This window comes from Rhinopithecus roxellana, chromosome 7, assembly GCF_007565055.1.
Source record: "Rhinopithecus roxellana isolate Shanxi Qingling chromosome 7, ASM756505v1, whole genome shotgun sequence".
NCBI lineage: Eukaryota > Metazoa > Chordata > Mammalia > Primates > Cercopithecidae > Rhinopithecus > Rhinopithecus roxellana.
The window spans coordinates 63,697,308-63,717,771 of record NC_044555.1 but is presented as its reverse complement, the minus strand read 5'-3'; the positions used below and the strand labels follow the sequence as shown (position 1 = coordinate 63,717,771).

General features: G+C 38.5%; 1 protein-coding gene across 2 annotated transcripts in view; it reads left to right on the top strand.

Moving 5' to 3' along the window:
• The window catches only part of RPGR (retinitis pigmentosa GTPase regulator), a 61,612-nt gene extending 46,054 nt beyond the window's left edge, over window positions 1-15,558 (top strand). For both annotated transcript variants that reach the window (XM_030934292.1, XM_030934291.1), the window contains 4 exons: window positions 7,366-7,551; window positions 9,294-9,351; window positions 10,952-11,043; window positions 15,071-15,558. In XM_030934292.1, coding sequence (XP_030790152.1) covers window positions 7,366-7,551; window positions 9,294-9,351; window positions 10,952-11,043; window positions 15,071-15,277 — 543 coding nt within the window. In that variant the 3' untranslated portion in view covers window positions 15,278-15,558. The remainder of the gene's footprint in view (window positions 1-7,365; window positions 7,552-9,293; window positions 9,352-10,951; window positions 11,044-15,070) is intronic.
• The last annotated feature ends 4,906 nt before the right edge of the window (window positions 15,559-20,464 follow it).

Here is a 20,464-nt window from a genome sequence, read left to right as displayed (position 1 = left end):
ATATTTCTTATACTTAGTTTTATTAAGGAGGATTTTGATGATAAACTTCCTGTGAATTTTGTGTAGTTGAATTATTTGCACATTTGATTCTCTGAGTAAGAAGGAATATGAGGAAAAGTCTAGAATCGTATTAAGTAAGGTATTTCCTAGGAGCAATTACAAATTTTACCTTAGCTGCAAGGATCTCTGGCAGCTTCCCCTAACTAACCAAATGTACTGATTTGGCATTGCAGTGCTTTACTAAATTCGACCGCATTCATTAAGGGTTAGTAGAAAAGAATTAATACTATGATAAAAATATACGTGCCGAACATGATTATTTATAAAGTAGACTTAAAATGATTAAATAAGATGGATGACACAGAGTTCATAAAGAAAAAAACCTCCAGGGAAATGAGAAACTCTTAAACTCTAGTTATTAATGTAAAGCTATGGGCATTCATTTTCTGTTGAAGAGATAATCAGCCAGTAACACTGAAACAACGTTCTAAAATACACCCATCTCAGTATTAAACCTGGTCTGTATGTCCATGTTTAAATAGCAGTTCTTCACATTTCCCTGACCAAAAACGTTTTGTGCTCTTTAGAAGTGGTAGTTCGTGCAAGCATTGTTTTCTTGTGGAGAGCACTGACCTCCCTAGTCACTTTGAGACCAAAGCCCTTCTTCTGGTTTTGTACTTTTGAGCTGTCTGAACCTGGGCTAGTCTCTTAGCTTAGCAGTCCTCAATTTCTTCATCTGGAAAATTATAGAATGAGAATGAGTGACCTAAGGGATTCTATAGGAACGGCAGTTGTTCATTACCAGCTAGAGCTCTATCACACCCAGATTTTCTGCAGTTCCTTTTTCCTCAATAAAAAATCTTGAGTCTCATCACCAAAGGGACCCCACATTCAAACTAACTAGTAGTTATACTAAAGTAAGCAGTTATCCTAAACTACTAAGCACACACTAACTTTCTATGCCCATTGTTAAGCAAACATTTATTTAATAACATGTGGCAAGTCTAGTATCCTCAAAAAGTTTATGGAGAGGAGTGTATTGTGGGTTAGGGGTGTTTTGGGGTACAAAAGACCCAGGTCTAGCCAGGCTTTCATTGAGAGAAGTGATTTACATGTTTGTAAATTTTATATATCTTAGGAGAAAAAAAAAGGAAGCTTAAGAATGAGACCACTTTGGCCCTCATGAATTAACACTTGGTTACATAGATTAAAATAACTGGTTCCTTCTTTCTTGTTCCCGTCTGCTGGTTGTTCAGGCTTTTATAGTAGTTTATCACTGATCATTATTGAGGGAAGAGTGAGTAGTATGTATAGAATCCATTGAGTTACGTTTCCTAATGAGAACTCTGGCTGAAAAAGACTTTAAGGTAAGCTGCAAAGGATCACCTACCTCAGAAACTTCTGCTGCTGCTGCTGAATAGCAGCACTCCAGGTGAGTGCAACTGACATGTCTTCTATTATGTCACTATAGAGAAACTTGCTATACACTTACATAGCAAAAATAACATGTGACCATGGAAGAAGAAAAAGCCAAGCTTTTCTTGTTTCTGACCTGGAGAACTGAGTAGAAAGAGTGTTATTCAGCAAGATTGAGAATAAGGTAGCAGAAGCAGGTTTGGGAGGCAGTTTTTTACTATTGAATTTAGATTGTCTGTAGAAGATGTTCAGGAGGCAGATACATGTATGGATCTGGAGCTCACGGAGATTGCTGAGTATCGACAGCTCGTAGATGTAGTTAAAATTGGATTTGACTGAAAGGAAGTGTTCCTAGTGTGAATGGAGGAGAATTGAAGACAGAATTCAGAGAAATATCAGTAGGTAAGGGAGAGGTTGAAAAAGTGAAGTCTGAGGAGGTGTGGGAGCACACTTACTAGGAAAGGGAGATGCCACTCAAGCCAAAGAAGGGGTTTCAGAGAGGAAGGAGTGGTAGTAGCTGCAGAGAGAGCCTCTCAGAGGCAGCCTAGTAGAGGCCCAGGGGCAGAACCCACATTGCCAGGAAAGAATGAGCTCCAGGAAATCTGCTCTGCAGAGAAACAGAATCAGAACTGTGAAAATTAAATATCAGATATAGATATTTAATTTTTAAAATATTTAATTTTTTAAGCATATTTCTCAATTTAGGAAGGGAGATGTGTTTTCCAGAGACTTTGGTACTCTGGGGAAAAGATGATAAATTTTGTTCATAATTAATATGTACATAAGAATAGAGTGTTACTGATGTGAGCTTATGAACCAAAAGAAAAATCTGCAATGCTTTAAACGTTAGTGAAGCGGAGAAAAAAAAGATCTGTGAGAACAGCCATTATTATCCTCAAATGGGCAGGTTTGGAAACAAACATGGCCTCCAAAGTCCAGTAGAACTGAGTTAAAATCCTAGCCCTCCACTGATTAGCTGTGTGGACCCCTAGAAAAGTTGTGGTGGTGGTGGCAGTGGTTGTTATTTGACCTTTCTGAGTCTCATTTCCCTCGTTTGATAAAGGAAGGGAGTTTTGATGATTAAATTACCTAACACGTGAAACATAGGCACTCAGCAAATGGTAACCTGTATCACTCTAATTATACTCTGCGGTCACACCAAGGTAGGTGCAAAGCTACACTCGTGAATCTCCAGGTCACTAACTGATTTGCATGAGTTTAGTCCTGTGAACCTGACTTTTGTTTAAATGTAACATAATAGCAAAATATAAATTGGCTTAGAAATAGATCTCTGTGGGAATAAAGTAGATTGCAATAATGATAATGCTTAAGTATAAGGTGGAGTGAAACTATTATACACCATACATTAGTCAATGAATGCCCCTAAATATTTAAAGTGTATTGAAACGCTGATCACACTCATGTGGTTAGCCTAAAATGTAGGTGTGTTTTCTGTCACTGAACATTTCCCTCTGTGTCCTCACCTTGTTATCAAAATAAATAAAAATAGTTAGCACGTAAGGTATAGTCGTGGATCATGCGTTTGTTTATGGACAGCAAGAAAATCTTCTACGGAAAAAGAGGAGAAATAGTAAAGAATAAATCTGAAAATGAGAATAAAAATGCCTACCAGCGAGATATTCTATACTCTGAACATGTATTTGTGTAGGCCTGCTATCAGAGTCAAACTGGAATGTATTCAGTGGTGAGAATACAGGATTAGGAATGACATAAGGGAGTGGTGCCTAGAAAGAAGGAAGAGTTTAAGAGATTATAAAGTAGTATTATTGGCCAAGAATTTGGAGATCACAACTGGCAGCCCATGGGTGCAGTCTGGCCTGCAGACTTATTTTGTTTGGTGCAGTTATTATTTTTTTTTAAATCATATTGGTTGCCAACATTGAAATGTCAGGAGATTTTACATTTAAAAAATGTTTCTTAACCAGGCATGGTGGCTCGCACTTGTAATCCCAGAACTTTGGGAGGCTGAGGCCGGAGGATTGCTTGAGACCAGGAGTTCAAGACCAGCCTGGGCAAGATGATAAAAACTTGTCTTTACAAAAAATTAAAAGATTAGTTAGGCATGGTGGCATGCACCCTGTAGTCCCAGCTACTCAGGAGGCTGAGGTGGGAATATTGCTTGAGCCCTGAAGGTCAAGGCTGTAGTGAGCTGTGATTGTGCCACTGCACTCCAGCTTGAGTGACAGAGTGAGGCCCCATCTCAGTAATAATGTTTCTTGGACTTTTGGAAAGCCTGAGTCTGGGAGCATCACACTCTGTGGCAACACTGACCTGAAGCTGAGCTGAGGCTGGCCCCCCTCTCCCCAGTTCCCATGGCTGCTTCCCTCACTGGCCTTGATGCTGGGCTCCTGGCTCACAATAAAAGGATGTATAGAGGACACAAAAAACAAATAAGTGGACGTTTTAAATGAACTATTTTCCAGTGATAAGATCTGGGACATTATGGGGAAAAAAAGTACAAACTTTTTGTTTTTCGACAGTCGCACACTAAGAATTGTATCTTACATTTTATGGAGGGGCCTTTACAAAATTATTTATACTTACATACAAATATTTAGTATTTGCTCATATGTTACTTTTCTCTGTAATGTTTTTAATCTTTACACAAACCCTCTGAGGTAGGTATTGCTAATGTTATTTTTCCATTTTACAGGTAGACTATAAAATACATTCACTGGGTACCATGCTCAGGCCATGAGTGATTAGATTAAGGCTTGGAAAGCAGTGCTTAGGGCTTTGTATTTAATGCCCTTCCCACCCCATACTACTGCTTCCGTGATTTTCAGTGTAGTTAAAACATGAACTTACATGTTAACTTTTCCTGTCCTAAAAAAAAAAAAAAAAAGCTTGAAATTTTGGTTTTTCTACCTGATATAACTTAAATACAAAGTTTTATGCTATATTAACCTATCTGGGAAACATTTTCTGCCCTATATGACATTGAAGCATACCAGAAATTCTGAATTATAACACAAAATTTTATACTTTATAGTTCTGGTTTGTTTTATTACTTAAAAAAAATTATAATACCCACAGACAAAAGTGCCTGTCTCATACATGTATTGCTCAATGTATTTTTCACAAAGTCGACACACCCATCACAAACTGATCAGCATCCAAATCAAGGAAAAACACACTACCAGCTCCCCCAGAAGCTCCACTTTAACCCCCTTCAGTCATTTCCCACTCCCAGCCCCCATCCCAGCGATCTCTCCTTAAAGCATGCAATGTAATTGTGTTCTTAAGTAAAGGGAAACCTCAGTAGGAACCTTTGCTCTCTTGATCTGTTCCTTAAGAAATATGAAAAGTGTTGCCTTGGACCAGACCAGAGTCTGCACCTGACTGTGCCATGCCTGACCAATGAAACAAAGGGTCCTTTTGTGAGAGGTCAGGCCCATTCACTTCTTTACCGTGATCCTAACGCAAGACACAGACGCATACTGACCATTTCAGACTACCTGTTTACATCTTATATGGTTCTAGTGCCAAGAATGTACTTAAACTTTACCCTTTCTTTTTATAAAATGACAGTATTCTGCCAGTCACTCCCAAATTGTTTCAGTTTAAAGGTAAGTGCTTTCTGTGATTTCAAGTAGTCGTCCAGATGTGTTTAGAATAATTTTAAATGTGCTTAGTGTGAGTGCTATGTGATTTCTAGTGAAAATGTCATTTTCTAATAGCTTTCTCAAATTTAGAAAATGATATAGTTCCAAAAGTTCTTCATTGTTATAGATTTCTTAAAGTTAATGAGTAAAATTGTAGTTTGTTATGAGTGTTTTACTTATTTCTAAAATAAGGTAAAACTCCCAAGTGTCTTTTTATAATAGCATGATATTATCCTGTGGTTACATGAATACCTCAGTTAACAAGCCCAGTTGGAGTTTACCCAGATGCTGGGTTAGCCAAGCTTTCTAAGTAATTGAGGATTATGCTGGGAACACAGCTCACTGATCCCTCCCTCTGTGAAAAGAGAGGCATAATCTGAAATCCTTTGTCTCAGGAGCACTGTTCTTTTTAGTTAACCTTTCGTTTGCTTGTATTTATGAAGACAACTATCAGTCATAAGTCTTAAATCTAGTAATCTTCCCATTCCCTTTCAAAGTGAAGTTGTTTCTGATAATTTTAGCTACCCATAATGTATACCTGGCTAGGCATGATACACAATACAAGTCACTCAAAGGGGAAAATCAGGCCAGGCGTGGTGGCTCACGCCTGTAATCCTAACACTTTGGGAGGCCGAGGCAGGAGGATCACCTGAAGTCAGGAGTTTGAGACCAGCCTGGCCAACATGGCGAAACCCCGTCTTTACTAAAAATACAAAAATTAGCTGGGTGTGGTGGTGGGTGCCTGTAATCCCAGCTACTAGGGAGGCTGAGGCAGGAGAATCACTTGGACCCAGGAGGTGGAGGTTGCAGTGAGCCAAGATTGCGCCACTGCACTCCAGCCTGGGTGACAGAGCGAGAACCTGTCTCAAACAAAAACAAAAAATGGGTGGTTGGAATCATGCAGACAAAAACAAAGCTTAAAAGTAAATGGTAACTACTTCGTGTTAACCCTACCCAGTCTAATCAATCATTATTTGAAATAGCTGTCTGCCCTGGTACCATGTTCCTTTCTCCCACATTCCTCTCTTGCATACATTGCCCCATGACCTTGGATTAACCTAAATCTAGTTCTTCCCGAGTAACTTCTGAAACTCATTTTAAAATCTCAAAGCTTTATTTACTTAGGGCTTCCTGTCCTCAGTGGGAATGCTATTAGGCCACGCCTTTGCAAATTGGCCTGAGGATGACACTAACGTTTATTACTAAGGTGTACTGTATAAACTTTATCCTCTTCCTAGCCTGGACTTTCGCATTTTATATTTTTACCAGAAGAAAGGTGAGTTAAATTTTAGAGGCATTGTTTTCCAACCATGATTCTGTCAAGTATCAATCAGGCTTTATCCTTAGCCAAACAGCCACTAGAAAGCTGACCACCGAAAGCTAATTACAGTGTTGAAGGGGATATGGTCTGAAGCAAATATTGCCGAGGTGAACTTTGTACAAATGTTATTTGAAGGAGTAAATGACACTGATTACTGCTTCACATATTTTGGAAACAGTTATAATAGACTATAAATCAAGTTATAACTTCAGTGAAGTGTGTAAATGAAAAGTATGGGGGGGAAATCTAATGAGAAACCTAACATCTTAATGACAATAAGAGTATTTCACCCAAAATTAGAAAGTTAAAAAAGAATTTTCAGTGTAGAGTAAAGGTTAAAACTACTATTTTCTGCCTATACTTAATAAGCATTCCATGATTTACTATCATCAGTCTATCAAATCCATAGACAGGTTCTTTTATCGTTTGGATTAGCTGGCCAGTAGCCAGATAGAACAAGTTCTGCCTCTGGTTTTCCTTCTGTTTTTAATAACCATGAGCAAACCATTTAAACTGTCTCTGTTCCTTTATCTTTTATCCTGGAATGTAAATAATACTTACCGTCCTCATGACGATCAGTGAATTGTTCTTCTGAAGTGATTCTAAATCCCTATATTTTGGAAAATGAACATAATATATAGATATGATTATGTTATAATGCTACAGTGGACAGAAAGCTTTTTAAACTTTTCTCAAGGTTAAAAGCACTCTGAGACAACCAAGAAAGACTATTTAATTTTTTTCCCATTGTAACCTTGCCATGGGTGCTAATAAGAATTTTGGAAATCCTAGTCATTGAAATAGAGTGGCATGCATAAAATCCTTGTTAATATAGTAACTTGATATTCAGCAGAGATTATGCAGTGTTCTTTGGCTTCAATATTTGAATTAATATTTTTATGGTTTTTTTAGATGACACAAATTATTTATGACAGCAATATCAAATCCCTAGTTCTTTCAAAAGAAAGTCTTACTCTTCTCTGATGGTTAATTTTGTCACAGGATCATGAATTTTCTAAAACTGAGGAACTACAACTGGAAGACGTGGATGAGGAAATTAATGCTGAAAATCTGGAAAGCAAGAAGAAAATTGTGGGAGATGATGAAAGTGTTCCTACAGGTTCCCACAGTAAAACAGAAGGAGCAGAAAGAACCAGTGATGATAGCTCAGCTGAAACCATTGAAAAGGTATGATGCTAGGTGCTTAAATCCTGACATCCTGGGAGAAAACATACAGGTTCTCTAGTTTCTGCAGAGGACAGATCCCAGTTGCCTTTGGGATCAGAAATACTTCCATGAATATCTTCATTCATGTGCCATAGGAGAAAGGCTTTGTCTTATTTGTGAATTAAGCAAACTTTGTCTGTAGCACACTTTCTAGAATGCTGTGTGGTAGCATTCCGCCTCCTGCATGAGTGGAAGTAGAGTGGTATGGGCCAGGATACCACACCAAGAAGTTCAACACTCAGTCCTTGAAATGTTGAAAGTGCAAAGTTAGGGCCGGGCGCTGTGGCTCAAGCCTGTAATCCCAGCACTTTGGGAGGCCGAGACGGGCGGATCACGAGGTCAGGAGATCGAGACCATCCCGGCTAATATGGTGAAACCCCGTCTCTACTAAAAATACAAAAAACTAGCCGGGCGAGGTGGCGGGCGCCTGTAGTCCCAGCTACTCGGGAGGCTGAGGCAGGAGAATGGTGTAAACCCAGGAGGCGGAGCTTGCAGTGAGCTGAGATCCGGCCACTGCACTCCAGCCTGGGCGACAGAGCGAGACTCCGTCTCAATAAAAAAAAAAAAAAAAAAAAAGAAAGTGCAAAGTTAGGAGCCCTGGCACTGGTGGCAGAAATGGGTGTGTATGTATATGCGCACTTGTGTATGTTTTCATGTGTGAATGAATGAAAGTTGGTGATAGCAGTATTTGAAGTTGTGATCAGTTCTTCAAAGGTGCAGCCTAGACAAAAGTATGTATAGAAGGAATAGGAGAAGATATCACTAAGGAAGCAAAAATCACCCTGAAAGTGGAGCTAGAGATGCCCAAAACATAATCTCTTCCATTGTCAGTTTTGACCGAGAGTGACCTTGCTAGGAGATAGTTGGTAGGTTTGAAATCATTTATTTGCTAACATTACTCTGGATTAACTTCAGAAGTATGGAATTCCGCAACCCAAACTGAATGACATTGTACTGATTCATTTTTGTTTTCATTTTTTTAACCTCTCATGCAGAACACTGAGTTAGTCATACCTTCTAGTTGATGAAACACTGTCATCATTGGTCTGTGCAAGGCTCTTCTCATGTAAATGTACTCTCTTTTAGCTCCATTCGCCTTCCCCTTTTTCCCTAACATAGACAACCACTGAAACATTTTTGTCGTTTTATTTGAATGTGTACTTGTGAAACATGTTTTGTGTGCATACATGTTTAATTTACAAATTGGCATTGTGCTAAAGGTCATTCTTTTCCTTGGTTCCTTCTTTATCCGAGACTCCTTTCTCTCACTAAGAAAAAAAAATATTCTAGCAGTTACTGTTTTCTTTCAGAAGAAGAAAATGATTCTGTTTATAGGAAACATTTATGAGTTCAGGTTAGGGTGGTCCTTAAGATTATTTAACATAGCAATCATTAAATACCAATTTGACACTGTAAAATGTTGAGACAAGTCGTATGTCAATTAGCGTTCATGAATCTTCTTTGAGGAGAATTCTTGAGTGATACAGTTTTTTTAATCACACAATTTTAAGCCAAGAGGACATTTGCAATCAGTCAGCATCTAAGACCCCTTGCTTTACAAGAGTTCAGCAAAGTGAAGTAATTGTCACATGTTTATGTCATTAGCTAGAGGCAGACTCTGGAACCTGCTTAAAGATTCAGACTAAGTTTTCTAGAACAGCACAGAAATGTTTTTTGTTATATTGCTTTGTTACTGTTTATAGAAAGAAAAAGCCAACCTGGAGGAACGGGCCATTTGTGAATACAATGAAAACCCAAAAGGTATGAGCATGTTTGATAACATACATACATACATACATATATATGTGTTTATATGCCATAATTGGGTAATTATAAGCTTACATATAAGTTTACATATATGTTATAATTTTTACTGTCATATGATCCTCATAACAAGCTATGAAATATGTGATACAGACTTATCTGTTCTTATATATAACCACCACAGCTTCTTCACATACAAATATTTGCATTATTCATGGCTACTTATGTGTCATTGTTAAGGATTTTTTTTTTTTTTTTTTTTTTTTTTGAGACAGAGTTTCGCTCTTGTTTTCCAGGATAGAGTGCAATGGCGCGATCTCGGCTCATTGCAGTCTTCACCTCCCAGGTTCAAGTGATTCTCCTGTCTCAGCTTCCCAAGTAGCTGGGATTACAGTCACGTGCTACTACGCCTGGCTAATTGTTGTATTTTTAGTAGAGATGGGGTTTCGCCATATTGGCTAGGCGAATCTCGAACTCCTAACCTCAGGTGATCCTCCGACCTCGGCCTCCCAAAGTGCTAGGATTACAGGCATAAGCTACCGTACCCAGCCGGTGTTAAGGAATTTAAGCAGCCTTTTTACTACCTTTTCTCTCTTTATTAAATCAGTATTATTAAATCAAGATTTTGCCCCAAATTCCAATTTATATCTCTAGTGCACACTGCCAGACTCCATTGCCCAATCAAGTTGGGACTACTGGGCTGGCCTAAAGCTACAATGGCCACTCAGTTATTTACCCCAAGGGCCCAGACCTGAGTCTCTTACCATAAGCATTGAAGAGAAGTCCTTTCCCAAGCCTACCTATTAGTGTCAGAGAACAGGTGCTGTGGAATAGAAGCAACTGTGATTGCCCTTGCCATCTATATAATCTAGACCCAAATCATCTGTGTTTCTGTAGTACGACTCCCACATTGTTTCCACACCATCACACTGCAGTATGCATTTTACTGTGTTCTCATAAAAAAATAACTATCTGTAATACTGGATATCTGATCTAAACTTAAGCTGAAGAATGAATAGTTTCCTGAATCCTATTCCTTTTAACTTCTGCCACAAGAGTTTTACAATATTTTAAGCAAGTGTTAAAAAAAGTATCACCTGTAAGTATTCTTAACATACAGCCTAAAGCACTACAAAGAAATTAAATATAAGCTTTAAGTAGTTGATAATATAAAATTAAAACAATGCATGTGCTTCACAAGTATACTTTAAAGATAATTATTCAGATATAGAACATGTGGATTAATTTGAAACAAAAAATAGCATGTCCATTTGAGTACAAAGAATGTAATTATAACTAGGTTAATTTTTAAAGTAATTCGTATTTTACAGAAGTCTCTAACATTTACTATTACCTTTGTAGCTGTATTTGGATACTGGTCATCTAAACATTTACAACTTTGGTGAGGTCATTCTGGGCTTTTCACTTTACCTCAACTTTTCAGGAAATATGCAGTGTAGATATTGTCCACTACTCCAGGGGTGAGCTCTTTTCGTCTTACCCCACAACTCAGGGTTCATAGAGTTTCACTGAGAGCATCAGATCTTTTCTTTTCCCTATTAGTTAAAACTAGTATTTCTGAATGATCCAATTGTAGGATACATGCTTGATGATGCAGAGAGCAGTTCATTAGAAATCCTAGAAAATAGTGAATCAACACCAAGCAAAAACATGAAAAAAACACAGAAGGTAAGTGAAATGAATTGTCTTTTTTAATGCTAAGACCAAAGTATTGAATTGTTCCTTTTACTTTTCATATGGCGATCCACATAATGTAGCTATCTTAGTATGAGTTTTTATGGCCCCAAAACCTGAAGAATTTCAGGTGATGTTACATATTTTTAATATACTACCTTTCCTTTGGTTAGCATTTGAATGAAGATCTTCTTTTCATCCTTTTACTTTAACTTATGTTTTAGATGTGTCTCTTGTAAATGGCCTATACAGCTGGATTTTGTCTTTGACATTTTTAACATGCATACCTAAAATCTAAAGCTCATCAGTATTCCTATCTTTTTTCCCAAATAATGCCAGGACCTTAGAAGAATTTTCTTGCCTATCACCTCTTCTTTCTTATTTTAGAAGTCATGGTACCCAGTATTTAAAATTTTTTAACATCACAAATCATACGTGTTTTTTTTTTTTTTTTTTTTTTTGAGACGGAGTCTCGCTCTGTCGCCCAGGCTGGAGTGCAGTGGCCGGATCTCAGCTCACTGCAAGTTCCGCCTCCCGGGTTTACGCCATTCTCCTGCCTCAGCCTCCGGAGTAGCTAGGACTACAGGTGCCCGCCACCTCGCCCGGCTAGTTTTTTGTATTTTTAGTAGAGACGGGGTTTCACCGTGTTAGCCAGGATGGTCTCGATCTCCTGACCTTGTGATCCGCCCGTCTCGGCCTCCCAAAGTGCTGGGATTACAGGCTTGAGCCACCGCGCCCGGCCTTTTTTAGTAATTTTTATACTACTTTTTTACTCAGCTGTCCTTTCTGGAATTCTTATTCTTCCTGAAGAGATATTTTGGAAGTTTCTATCACAGGTGTCTGTTGACAGTTAAAACTTTTAGTTTCTGTTCTCTTGAAAATATCTTTATTTTACCATAGTTCTTGAATGATAGTGTGACTGGTTGACAGTTATTTTCTCTTAGTGTCTGCTCCCATTATTGCTGTCTATAATTTCGCTTTAGTATAGTTGCTGATAACTTTGTATAATATAACCTGCCATTCTCCATAAACCCGGGAGGCGGAGCTTGCAGTGAGCTGAGATCCGGCCACTGCACTCCAGCCTGGGTGGCAGAGCAAGACTCCGTCTCAAAAAAAAAAAAAAAAAAAAAAAATAACCTGCCATTCTCTATGGCTGCTTTTTAGATTGTCTTTGATGTTTTCAGTTCACTATGAGATGCTTGAGTATGGATTTTTTTTTTTTTTTTTTTTTTTTTTTTTTTTTTTTTTGAGACGGAGTTTCACTCTTGCTGCTCAGGCTGGAGGTGCAATGGCACGATCTTGGCTCACCACAACCTCTGCCTCCCGAGTTCAAGCGATTCTCCTGCCTCACCCTCCCAAGTAGCTGGGATTACAGGCATATGCCACCACGCCCGGCTAATTTTGTACTTTTAGTAGAGACGGGGTTTCTCCATGTTGGTCAGGCTGGTCTCGAACTCCTGACCTCAGGTGATCTGCCTGCCTTGGCCTCCCAAAGTGCTGGGATTGCAGGCTTGAGCCACCATGCCCAGCAGATACGGATTTTTAAATTTTAACTTACTTGGAATTTATTATGACTCTTGAATCTGAGAATTCATGTCATTTGTCAAATTTTTTAAAATTCTCATCCATTATATATTTGAATATTTTCTCTCCCCCTCTTTCAAATTCTGATATAAAACTTTTTATTTTATGGTACATGTCTTTTAATATCACCTTCATATTTTCTATGTGTAAGTGATATTCTGGGTAATTTCAGGACCTTCATCAATTTCATAGTTTCTCTTCAGCTGCGACTACTTGCCTATTTAACCTACCTATTAAGTTTTAATTTCAGTGACAACATCTTTCATGTTTTAAGTGAAGTTGTATTTTTGTTCTTTTTTAAATCAATCTGGTCTTTTAAAATCAGTATCTTGTTTTGTGTGTTTTTTTTTTTTTAATTCTAGTCCTTTGAGCACACTTAGTTTACATTCTGTATTTAGTAATTCCAATGTCATTCTTAGGAGTCTAAACATGTGTGTTGCTTTGGCTGACTTGCTAATGGTGATTTGTTTCCATATGTGTTTTGAAATTTCTATTGTGAGTTCATGTTTCACTGGGACTTTTTTTGTGGAAATCCTTTAAGGCCTCAGTTAGAGTAAATCCATCTATAGAGAGTTTGCGTTAGCCTTTATTAGCTCTGGAGTGACTGAGGGACCACTTTAAGTTCATTTCTCATTTAACGGTTGACCACAATGTTTGTAGGTAGACTTATATTAAGGGCATAGTACTTAGAAGGTCCTCACATTATGTAGGGTTCCCCTCATTTTGTGAGATCAAATTGTTTCAAAGTTAAAGGTCTAAGTTATGAGTCAGCAGATGCTATTTCAGTTCTTAATCACCTCTGAGGCTTCCTGTTCCTTCTTTCTTTTTTGGTCTACAAGAATTTCCCTTAGTTTTTAGGGAGATTGCCTGCACATTATAAAATTATATTTTTTATACTTAATCAGCATTTCTTGGTATTTTATAGTAGCAGACTTTTTGAAGTTGTATATTTCTTCACCTTTTGAAGTTGTGTATTTCTTCACCATAGCAGGAACAGGAGTTCTTCCATTTTAATCCATAGATCCTTTTTCTAGACTCTTACTTTTTGGATTGCCACTTTTTGCCCTAGTTTCTCCACTCTTTAAAGCTGGAGGTAAGCTATTATCATTAGCACCATTTTTATTTCTGGAAGAGCCAAGTTTTCACCTGGTTTTTGTTTCCTGCTTTTTGTTTTGGCATCTTGTCAAAACCATTATTTGTGTTACCACTCTTCAAGAATCCTATTTTCTTCCTGGCTACATTCTCAAAGGGCCTAAATCAAATGAAACTTTTTTCACCTTCATTTCTTCTGCATGTGGCCCTGTTGGCCACTCCCTTCTTGATGTATTTTTCTCTCCTGACTTCAGAGCTGCCTAGTTTCCCCAATTTTGTACCTACAAACCTTGGTCCTCAATTCTAGCTCCTCTTCTGCCTGCCTCTCACTCTGCTCTTTTTGTCTCTTTTCTTATATTCTGTTTTCTACCTGCCTGGAATCTCTGGGTTATGGGGGCTACTTTCATCTCTTGCTTATATTCTACATATCTGTAGCCCCAGCCTCCCCTGAGCAGCAGCTCCACATATTTGACTGCCTACTCAGACCCACACGCACAGGCTCACACAGCCATCGTTTGGCAGCACTAACTTTTTTTTTTTTTTTTTTTGAGATGGAGTCTCACTCTGTCGCCCAGGCTGGAGTACAGTGGCACGATCTTGGCTCACTGCAAGCTCCACCTCCTGGGTTCACGCCATTCTCTTGCCTTAGCCTCCCAAGTAGCTGGGACTACAGATGCCCACCACCACCCCTGGCTAATTTTTTTTTTTTTTTTTTTTTTTTTTTTGTAGTAGAGATGGGGTTTCACTGTGTTAGCCAGGACCGTCTCGATCTCCTGGCCTCGTGATCCGCCCGCCTCGGCCTTCCAAAGTGCTGGGATTACAGGCGTGAGCCACCGCGCCCAGCCAAGCAGCACTAACTTTTTGCCAGAAGTTCTCATGTACAGGAATGGGGAGGTACATCGTTCTCCTTCAGAGTATTACAATAGAAATTCACTGTAGCTGCCATACACTGAGAATCACAGACATGTCCTGAAAATTACCCCTCCTGGATACATTTAAAAGTTACAATAGGTAATATTCTAATTTTAATATATTTTTTCTCTTACAAACTTAACAAAGTGAGACATTAAATTTCTTCTTTGAAGAAAAAGATAATATATCACCAAGGTGTTGATGGTGTTGAATGTTAGACCCTGAGAGGTCTTGTGGTTTTAGGGTGGAATCCTGACTGCCTTTTGGTGAAAGGAAAAATACAGATGCTAAGAATGCACCTTAGTACATGTGGTACCCCATAAAGAGATGATGAAATCATGTTCATACTTGTTGAAAATGATATCCCCTAAATACTGTTAAGTGAATGTTTCACTTATGGAAATGAATATTTGTGTGTGTGTTTTTTTCCTAGATTTTTCTATTCAAAAGGGTCCCCTCAATAAATCAAAAGATGGTCAAGGATAACGATGAGCCGCTCTCAGAGATAAAATCCATAGGAGAGCAGATCATTTTAAAAAGCGATAATAAAGATGCTGACCAGAACCGCGTGAGTCAGAATCATCAGAATATTCCACCAGCAAATACAGAGAGAAGATCAAAATCCTGTACAATACTATAAACATATATTTATGTTTTCACAGTCACCAAGTGTACTGTAATTTATACTTGAAAAACGTTATAACTTATGAAGGAAAGTTTCTGATAGTAATCTTTTAAAGATATAAGTCAATATGTTTTATTCGGCTTCTATCAGTGTGACCAGTTTTGATATTTATTTATGCTAATATTTTTAACAAGTTGTTTCAAAATATGTGTATCTCAAATTCTCCCTCAAGTGTTGTGGCCTTAACTGTTCAGTGTTGCAATAAAAGATATATTTTTATACATTGAAAATTGAAATAAGATATTTCATAGCTTTACTAAACAATTTTACTTCTTTATAATTTTATAAGGCAATATTTGCAATCTCATGGCACTGTAACAGTTTTTGATGTATTTTCAGTTTTTACAAAACTGAGGTAAAATTGTTTATAATGAACATATTTTAATAAACTATATCTGGTCAGTTCCACTGTTAAAATTGATGAGTATTAATAAAATTAGGAGGTGCTTGGCATTAGCAATTGACAAAATGGGGGCAAAAATAATTTTAAAATATAGAAGTATGCAAAATGCATTTACCCCTGAGTAAAGAAAATTTCATTGCAACTGTATAAACAGTACATCTTGTGGACAACTGAGTGCAGAAGTTTCTTTCTTTGCTTCCCACTCCTTTCTTTTTCTTTTCTTTTTTTTTTTTTTTTGAGATAGTAGCTCTGTCACCCAGGCTGGAGTGCAGTGGCACGATCTCGGCTCTGCAACCTCTGCCTTCCGGGTTCAAGCGATTCTTCTGCCTCAGCCTCCCGAGTAGCTGGGACTATAGGCACACGCCACCACACCCGGCTAATTTTTGTATTTTTGGTAGAAACAAGGTTTCACCATATTGGCCAGGCTGGTCTCGAACTCCTGACCTCGTGATCCACTTGCTTCAGCAAAAATCCCCTCCCAAAGTGATGGGATTACAGACATGAGCCACCGTGCCCAGCCCCTACTCCTTTCTTTAGGGAAGTGACTTGCCATGAAAACATTGCAGATTATGTGGTATCATCTGGAGTGTTTGACCATTCCACCCATCACCACCATAGGAGAGGTGAACATAGCTAGGCATTGCTCATTTCAACTGTCTCTGGCATTGACAGTAGTAACCACATTTGGTTCAGTCACACAGTGCTCTGCCACAAAGAATAGGAATGATAAAGCTGCTAAGTCTTGTGTCATTCCATTTTTGTGTTGCTATACCTGAGGCTGGGTAATTTATAAAGAAAAGAGGTTTAATTGGCTCATGGTTCTGTAGGCTGGCTGTACAGGGAGCTTAGTGGCATCTGCTCAGCTTCTGGTGAGGCTTCAGTTAGCTTGTACTCATGGCAGAAAGCAAAGCGGAAGCAGGCATGTCACATGGTAGGCGAAAGAGGAAGCAAGAGAGAGAGGGTGGAAGTGCCACATTGTTTTAACCAACCAGATGTCACATGAACTCTGAGTGAGAACTCACTCATTATGGGAGAGGAAGGCACCAAGACATTCATGAGGGATCTGCTTCCATGACCTAAATACCTCCCACCAGGACCCACCTCCAACATTGGGGATTACATTTCAAGGTGAGATTTAGAGGGAACAAACATCCAAACCATATCAGGTCTACTCTGATAGAAACATTGTTTGTTTATTCTCTCAGGTGCTACTTATTCAATAGAGCAAACTATCTTCATTTTCCCCATTCTAACTTGTGAATAGAACATCTTCTTCTTTAGTCACAGTGACCATTGCTCCATTTAAACAAAGAAAAAGAAACTTTGTCTTTGCATTTCATGCACAGGGGTTGTAAGGATGTTAGTTCAGAAGAGATGTGATTTTGAAATCTTAAAAAATAGTCTTCTGTGTAAATGTTACATTTAGTAGAATTTTAATTTTATTAAAGGTAAATATAATAAAAAGTGGCTATTGCAATGATAATACAATATTGCAAAAATACTAAAATATAAACTACAGGAGTCAAGTGGAAGTAAAGCTCACAAGTGGTAGTAAGATATGCCAGTTGTGGTAGGCAGAATTCTAAGATGACCCCCAAGGTTCTCACCTGCTGGTGCCACATGCTCTCAATAATCCCTTCCTCATGAGTGTGGGTTGGACCAGTGAATATGATGGCATGTCACGTCTTTGCTTAGGTTACATATTGTGGAAAAGAGAAAAGATTTTGCAGATGTAATTAAAATTCCTTGTTAGTTGACTTGAAGTTAAGCAAAAAAGAGATACTCCTAAGTGGCCATGACCTAATCAGATGTGCCCTTTCTAAGAGGCTCTAAAGGTCTGACATGGAAGAAGTCAGAGAGATTCAAAACAGCAGAGATGCTCTCCTGTTGGGCTTGAGGAAGCCAACTGCCATATTTATGGAGAGGGCCATGTGCCAGGGAGTGGTGGACAACCTTTAGGATTGGAAGGCCTCAGTCCTAAAACTGCAAGAAATTTAATTCTGCTAGCACCCAGTGAGCCTGGAAGGGGAACCTGATCCTCAGATTGGACCACAGCCCTGGCTGGCACCTTGATTACAGCCTTCCGAGACCCTGAGCAGAGGACCCAGTTGGGCAGTACTCAGACTACTGACCCATAAAAACTGTGAGATAATAAATACATGTATCTGTTCACTAAATTTATGGTAATTTATTGTGCAGCAGTGAAAACTAATAACACTTGTATTATGGGACAGAACCTGTCTGTATGGTGGCTTCCTTCATCAAAGCCAACAGGGAAGGGTCAATGGAATCTGCTAACAAGACAGAGGTCATAATTTTAGGTTACATGATCATGAAAGTGACATCCATCTTTGCCAAATTCTGCTGGCTAGAAGCAAGTCACAGGTCCCACCCACGCTCAAAGTGAGGGGGTAGCACAAGGGAATGAATACCAGAAGGCAAGGATCATAAAGACCATCTTAGAACCTCCCCACTGTACTGGTCATTTGGCCAGTCATTCAAAAAGAGAAAGGGACAGCTTAGAGACCAAGGAAATCAAATCGCTTTTAGGCAAATAGCTTATTTCCAAAGAAAGGATTGAGTCCAAACACTTGGAGGAGGTGCATGAGACAAACCTTACCAAGCAGATGAAGTATCCCTGCTTTGTTAGAGGTCTCAAAACAATTTATACTTTTTAATAAGGTGATTTGTTGAAAATCATCAATACCAAGAGATAATTTTAATAAGGGTACATACTTTTATAAAAACCACTATAAACCATACCAGCCATCTGCCCTTGGGCTTTGAATACTTGTATTATATTTCTTTTCTAGATTTGGTTCCCTATCTGGCATTTACATTGAAGAAATACTTACCAAGTATCTCCTATATGCCAGATGTTATGCCAGAAACTAAGAAAACAAAGTTACAGTTACATGTGAGTGAAATGAAGAAAATGGGGTGTGACTCTGATGATCAATAAGAGATGGCAATTTAAAAACCTATTTTCTAAATGAATGGACACTAAAAAATATCTGAGAACTCTTTAAAAATACAGAAGAGATAATCGATAGAATTGAATATAATGATCAATTTATACTAGTTTCAAAAATAAATGGAGTTGCATTTACTGATAACTTCCTTATTTGAGACAGGGTCTTGCTCTTATCACTCAGGCTGGAGTGTAGTGGCGCGATCTCAGCTCACTGCAACCTCTACCTCCCGGGCTTAAGTGATTCTCCCACCTCAGTCTCCGAAGTAGCTGGGATTACAGCCATACACTACCACAAGCAGCTAAGTTTTGTATTTTTTTGTAGAGTTGGGGTTTCGCTATGTTGGCCCGACTGATCTCGAACTCCTGGGCTCAAGCAATCTGTCTGCGTGGGCCTCCCAAAGTGCTGGGATTACAGGCGTGAGCCACCGCTCCTGGCCACCCTTACTGATAACTTTATAGCTTTACAAAAAGTTAAATGATTTCTTCTAATCCCCAAACTACTCATATTTGTTATCTTTCCTATTCATTCCTTTCTCCTCTCTATAATGGTATTACTTTACACTTTCTTGCTGACCTTAATGGGACCTGAAAAATAGAATCCATTGACTTGAGCATTAGGGAGTCATTGACATTGTTCAGATATATTATGGATCAAATGTTAAATAGGTATTAATTTTTTAAATATCAGCAGTGATAAGATTTTTAGGTCTTATAAAAAAGCATGCAAATCCATGTCAAAACATTTAAGATCAAAGAAAATGTGGTATTCAAAAAGTCCCTCCTTATACAATAAGAAAATGTAGTTTTGAAAGGTGCTTTTATATAATATTAGTTTCCCAGGGCTGCCTTAACAAAGTACTACAAACTGGGTGGCTTAAAACAGCAGATACGTGTTGCCTTGCAGTTCTGGAGGCCAGAAGTCTGAAGTCACGGTGTTGGCAGAGCCATGCTCCCTCTGAAGGGACCAGGGAAGGATCTGTCCCAGGTGTCTCTCCTAACTTCTGGTAGTCTCAGGCATTCCATGGCTTACAGATGTATCACTGGAGTCCTTTGTCTTCATACTATCTTCCTTCTGTGTGTATTTGTGTCCACATTTCCTCTTTTTATAAGGATACTAGTCGTAATGGATTAGAACCTACTCTTAAGTATTCCTTTTAACTTGATTACCTCTCTAAAGACCCTGTTTCCAAATAAGATTACATTCTGAGTCACTGGGAGTTAGGACTTCAACATATCTTTTTGGGGGAAACAAAAATCAGCCCATATCAGTGCTTCAGTTTGACAGCTACACATCATACCAAGAAAACCCTTCAGTTGTTTATAGTGTCTAGTCTCCTAAATTCTTTCGCTAGAAACTCTTGCTAAATCCTGGATTTTTAGTGATATGTCTCCAGTGGAGGCACTTTGTGATGTTAAAACTTTCATTTAATGTATTTCCAGTTACATCAAAGCAGGAATTGTCAGGGTTATCTTTTTCAGTATCCTAGACACAATGAGCAAGTATTAAATGTTAAGTGATGACTAAACAAATGATCACATTTACACTTATAGTGTTTGGACAAGGATTTGTTTCTCAGAAGTTTGTGCACACATGCATTAAGGTTAAACTCCATTTTTTAAAATATTTGCCATATGCTTCATTGCAGAACAATTCTGTTACCCGTACGCTATTATAAATCCATAGACAGAAAACAAAGTCCATGAGCAGGGAAGACCCTGTCTCTTCCAACAGAACACCCTCAGAAGCATCCAAAAGGGGAACATT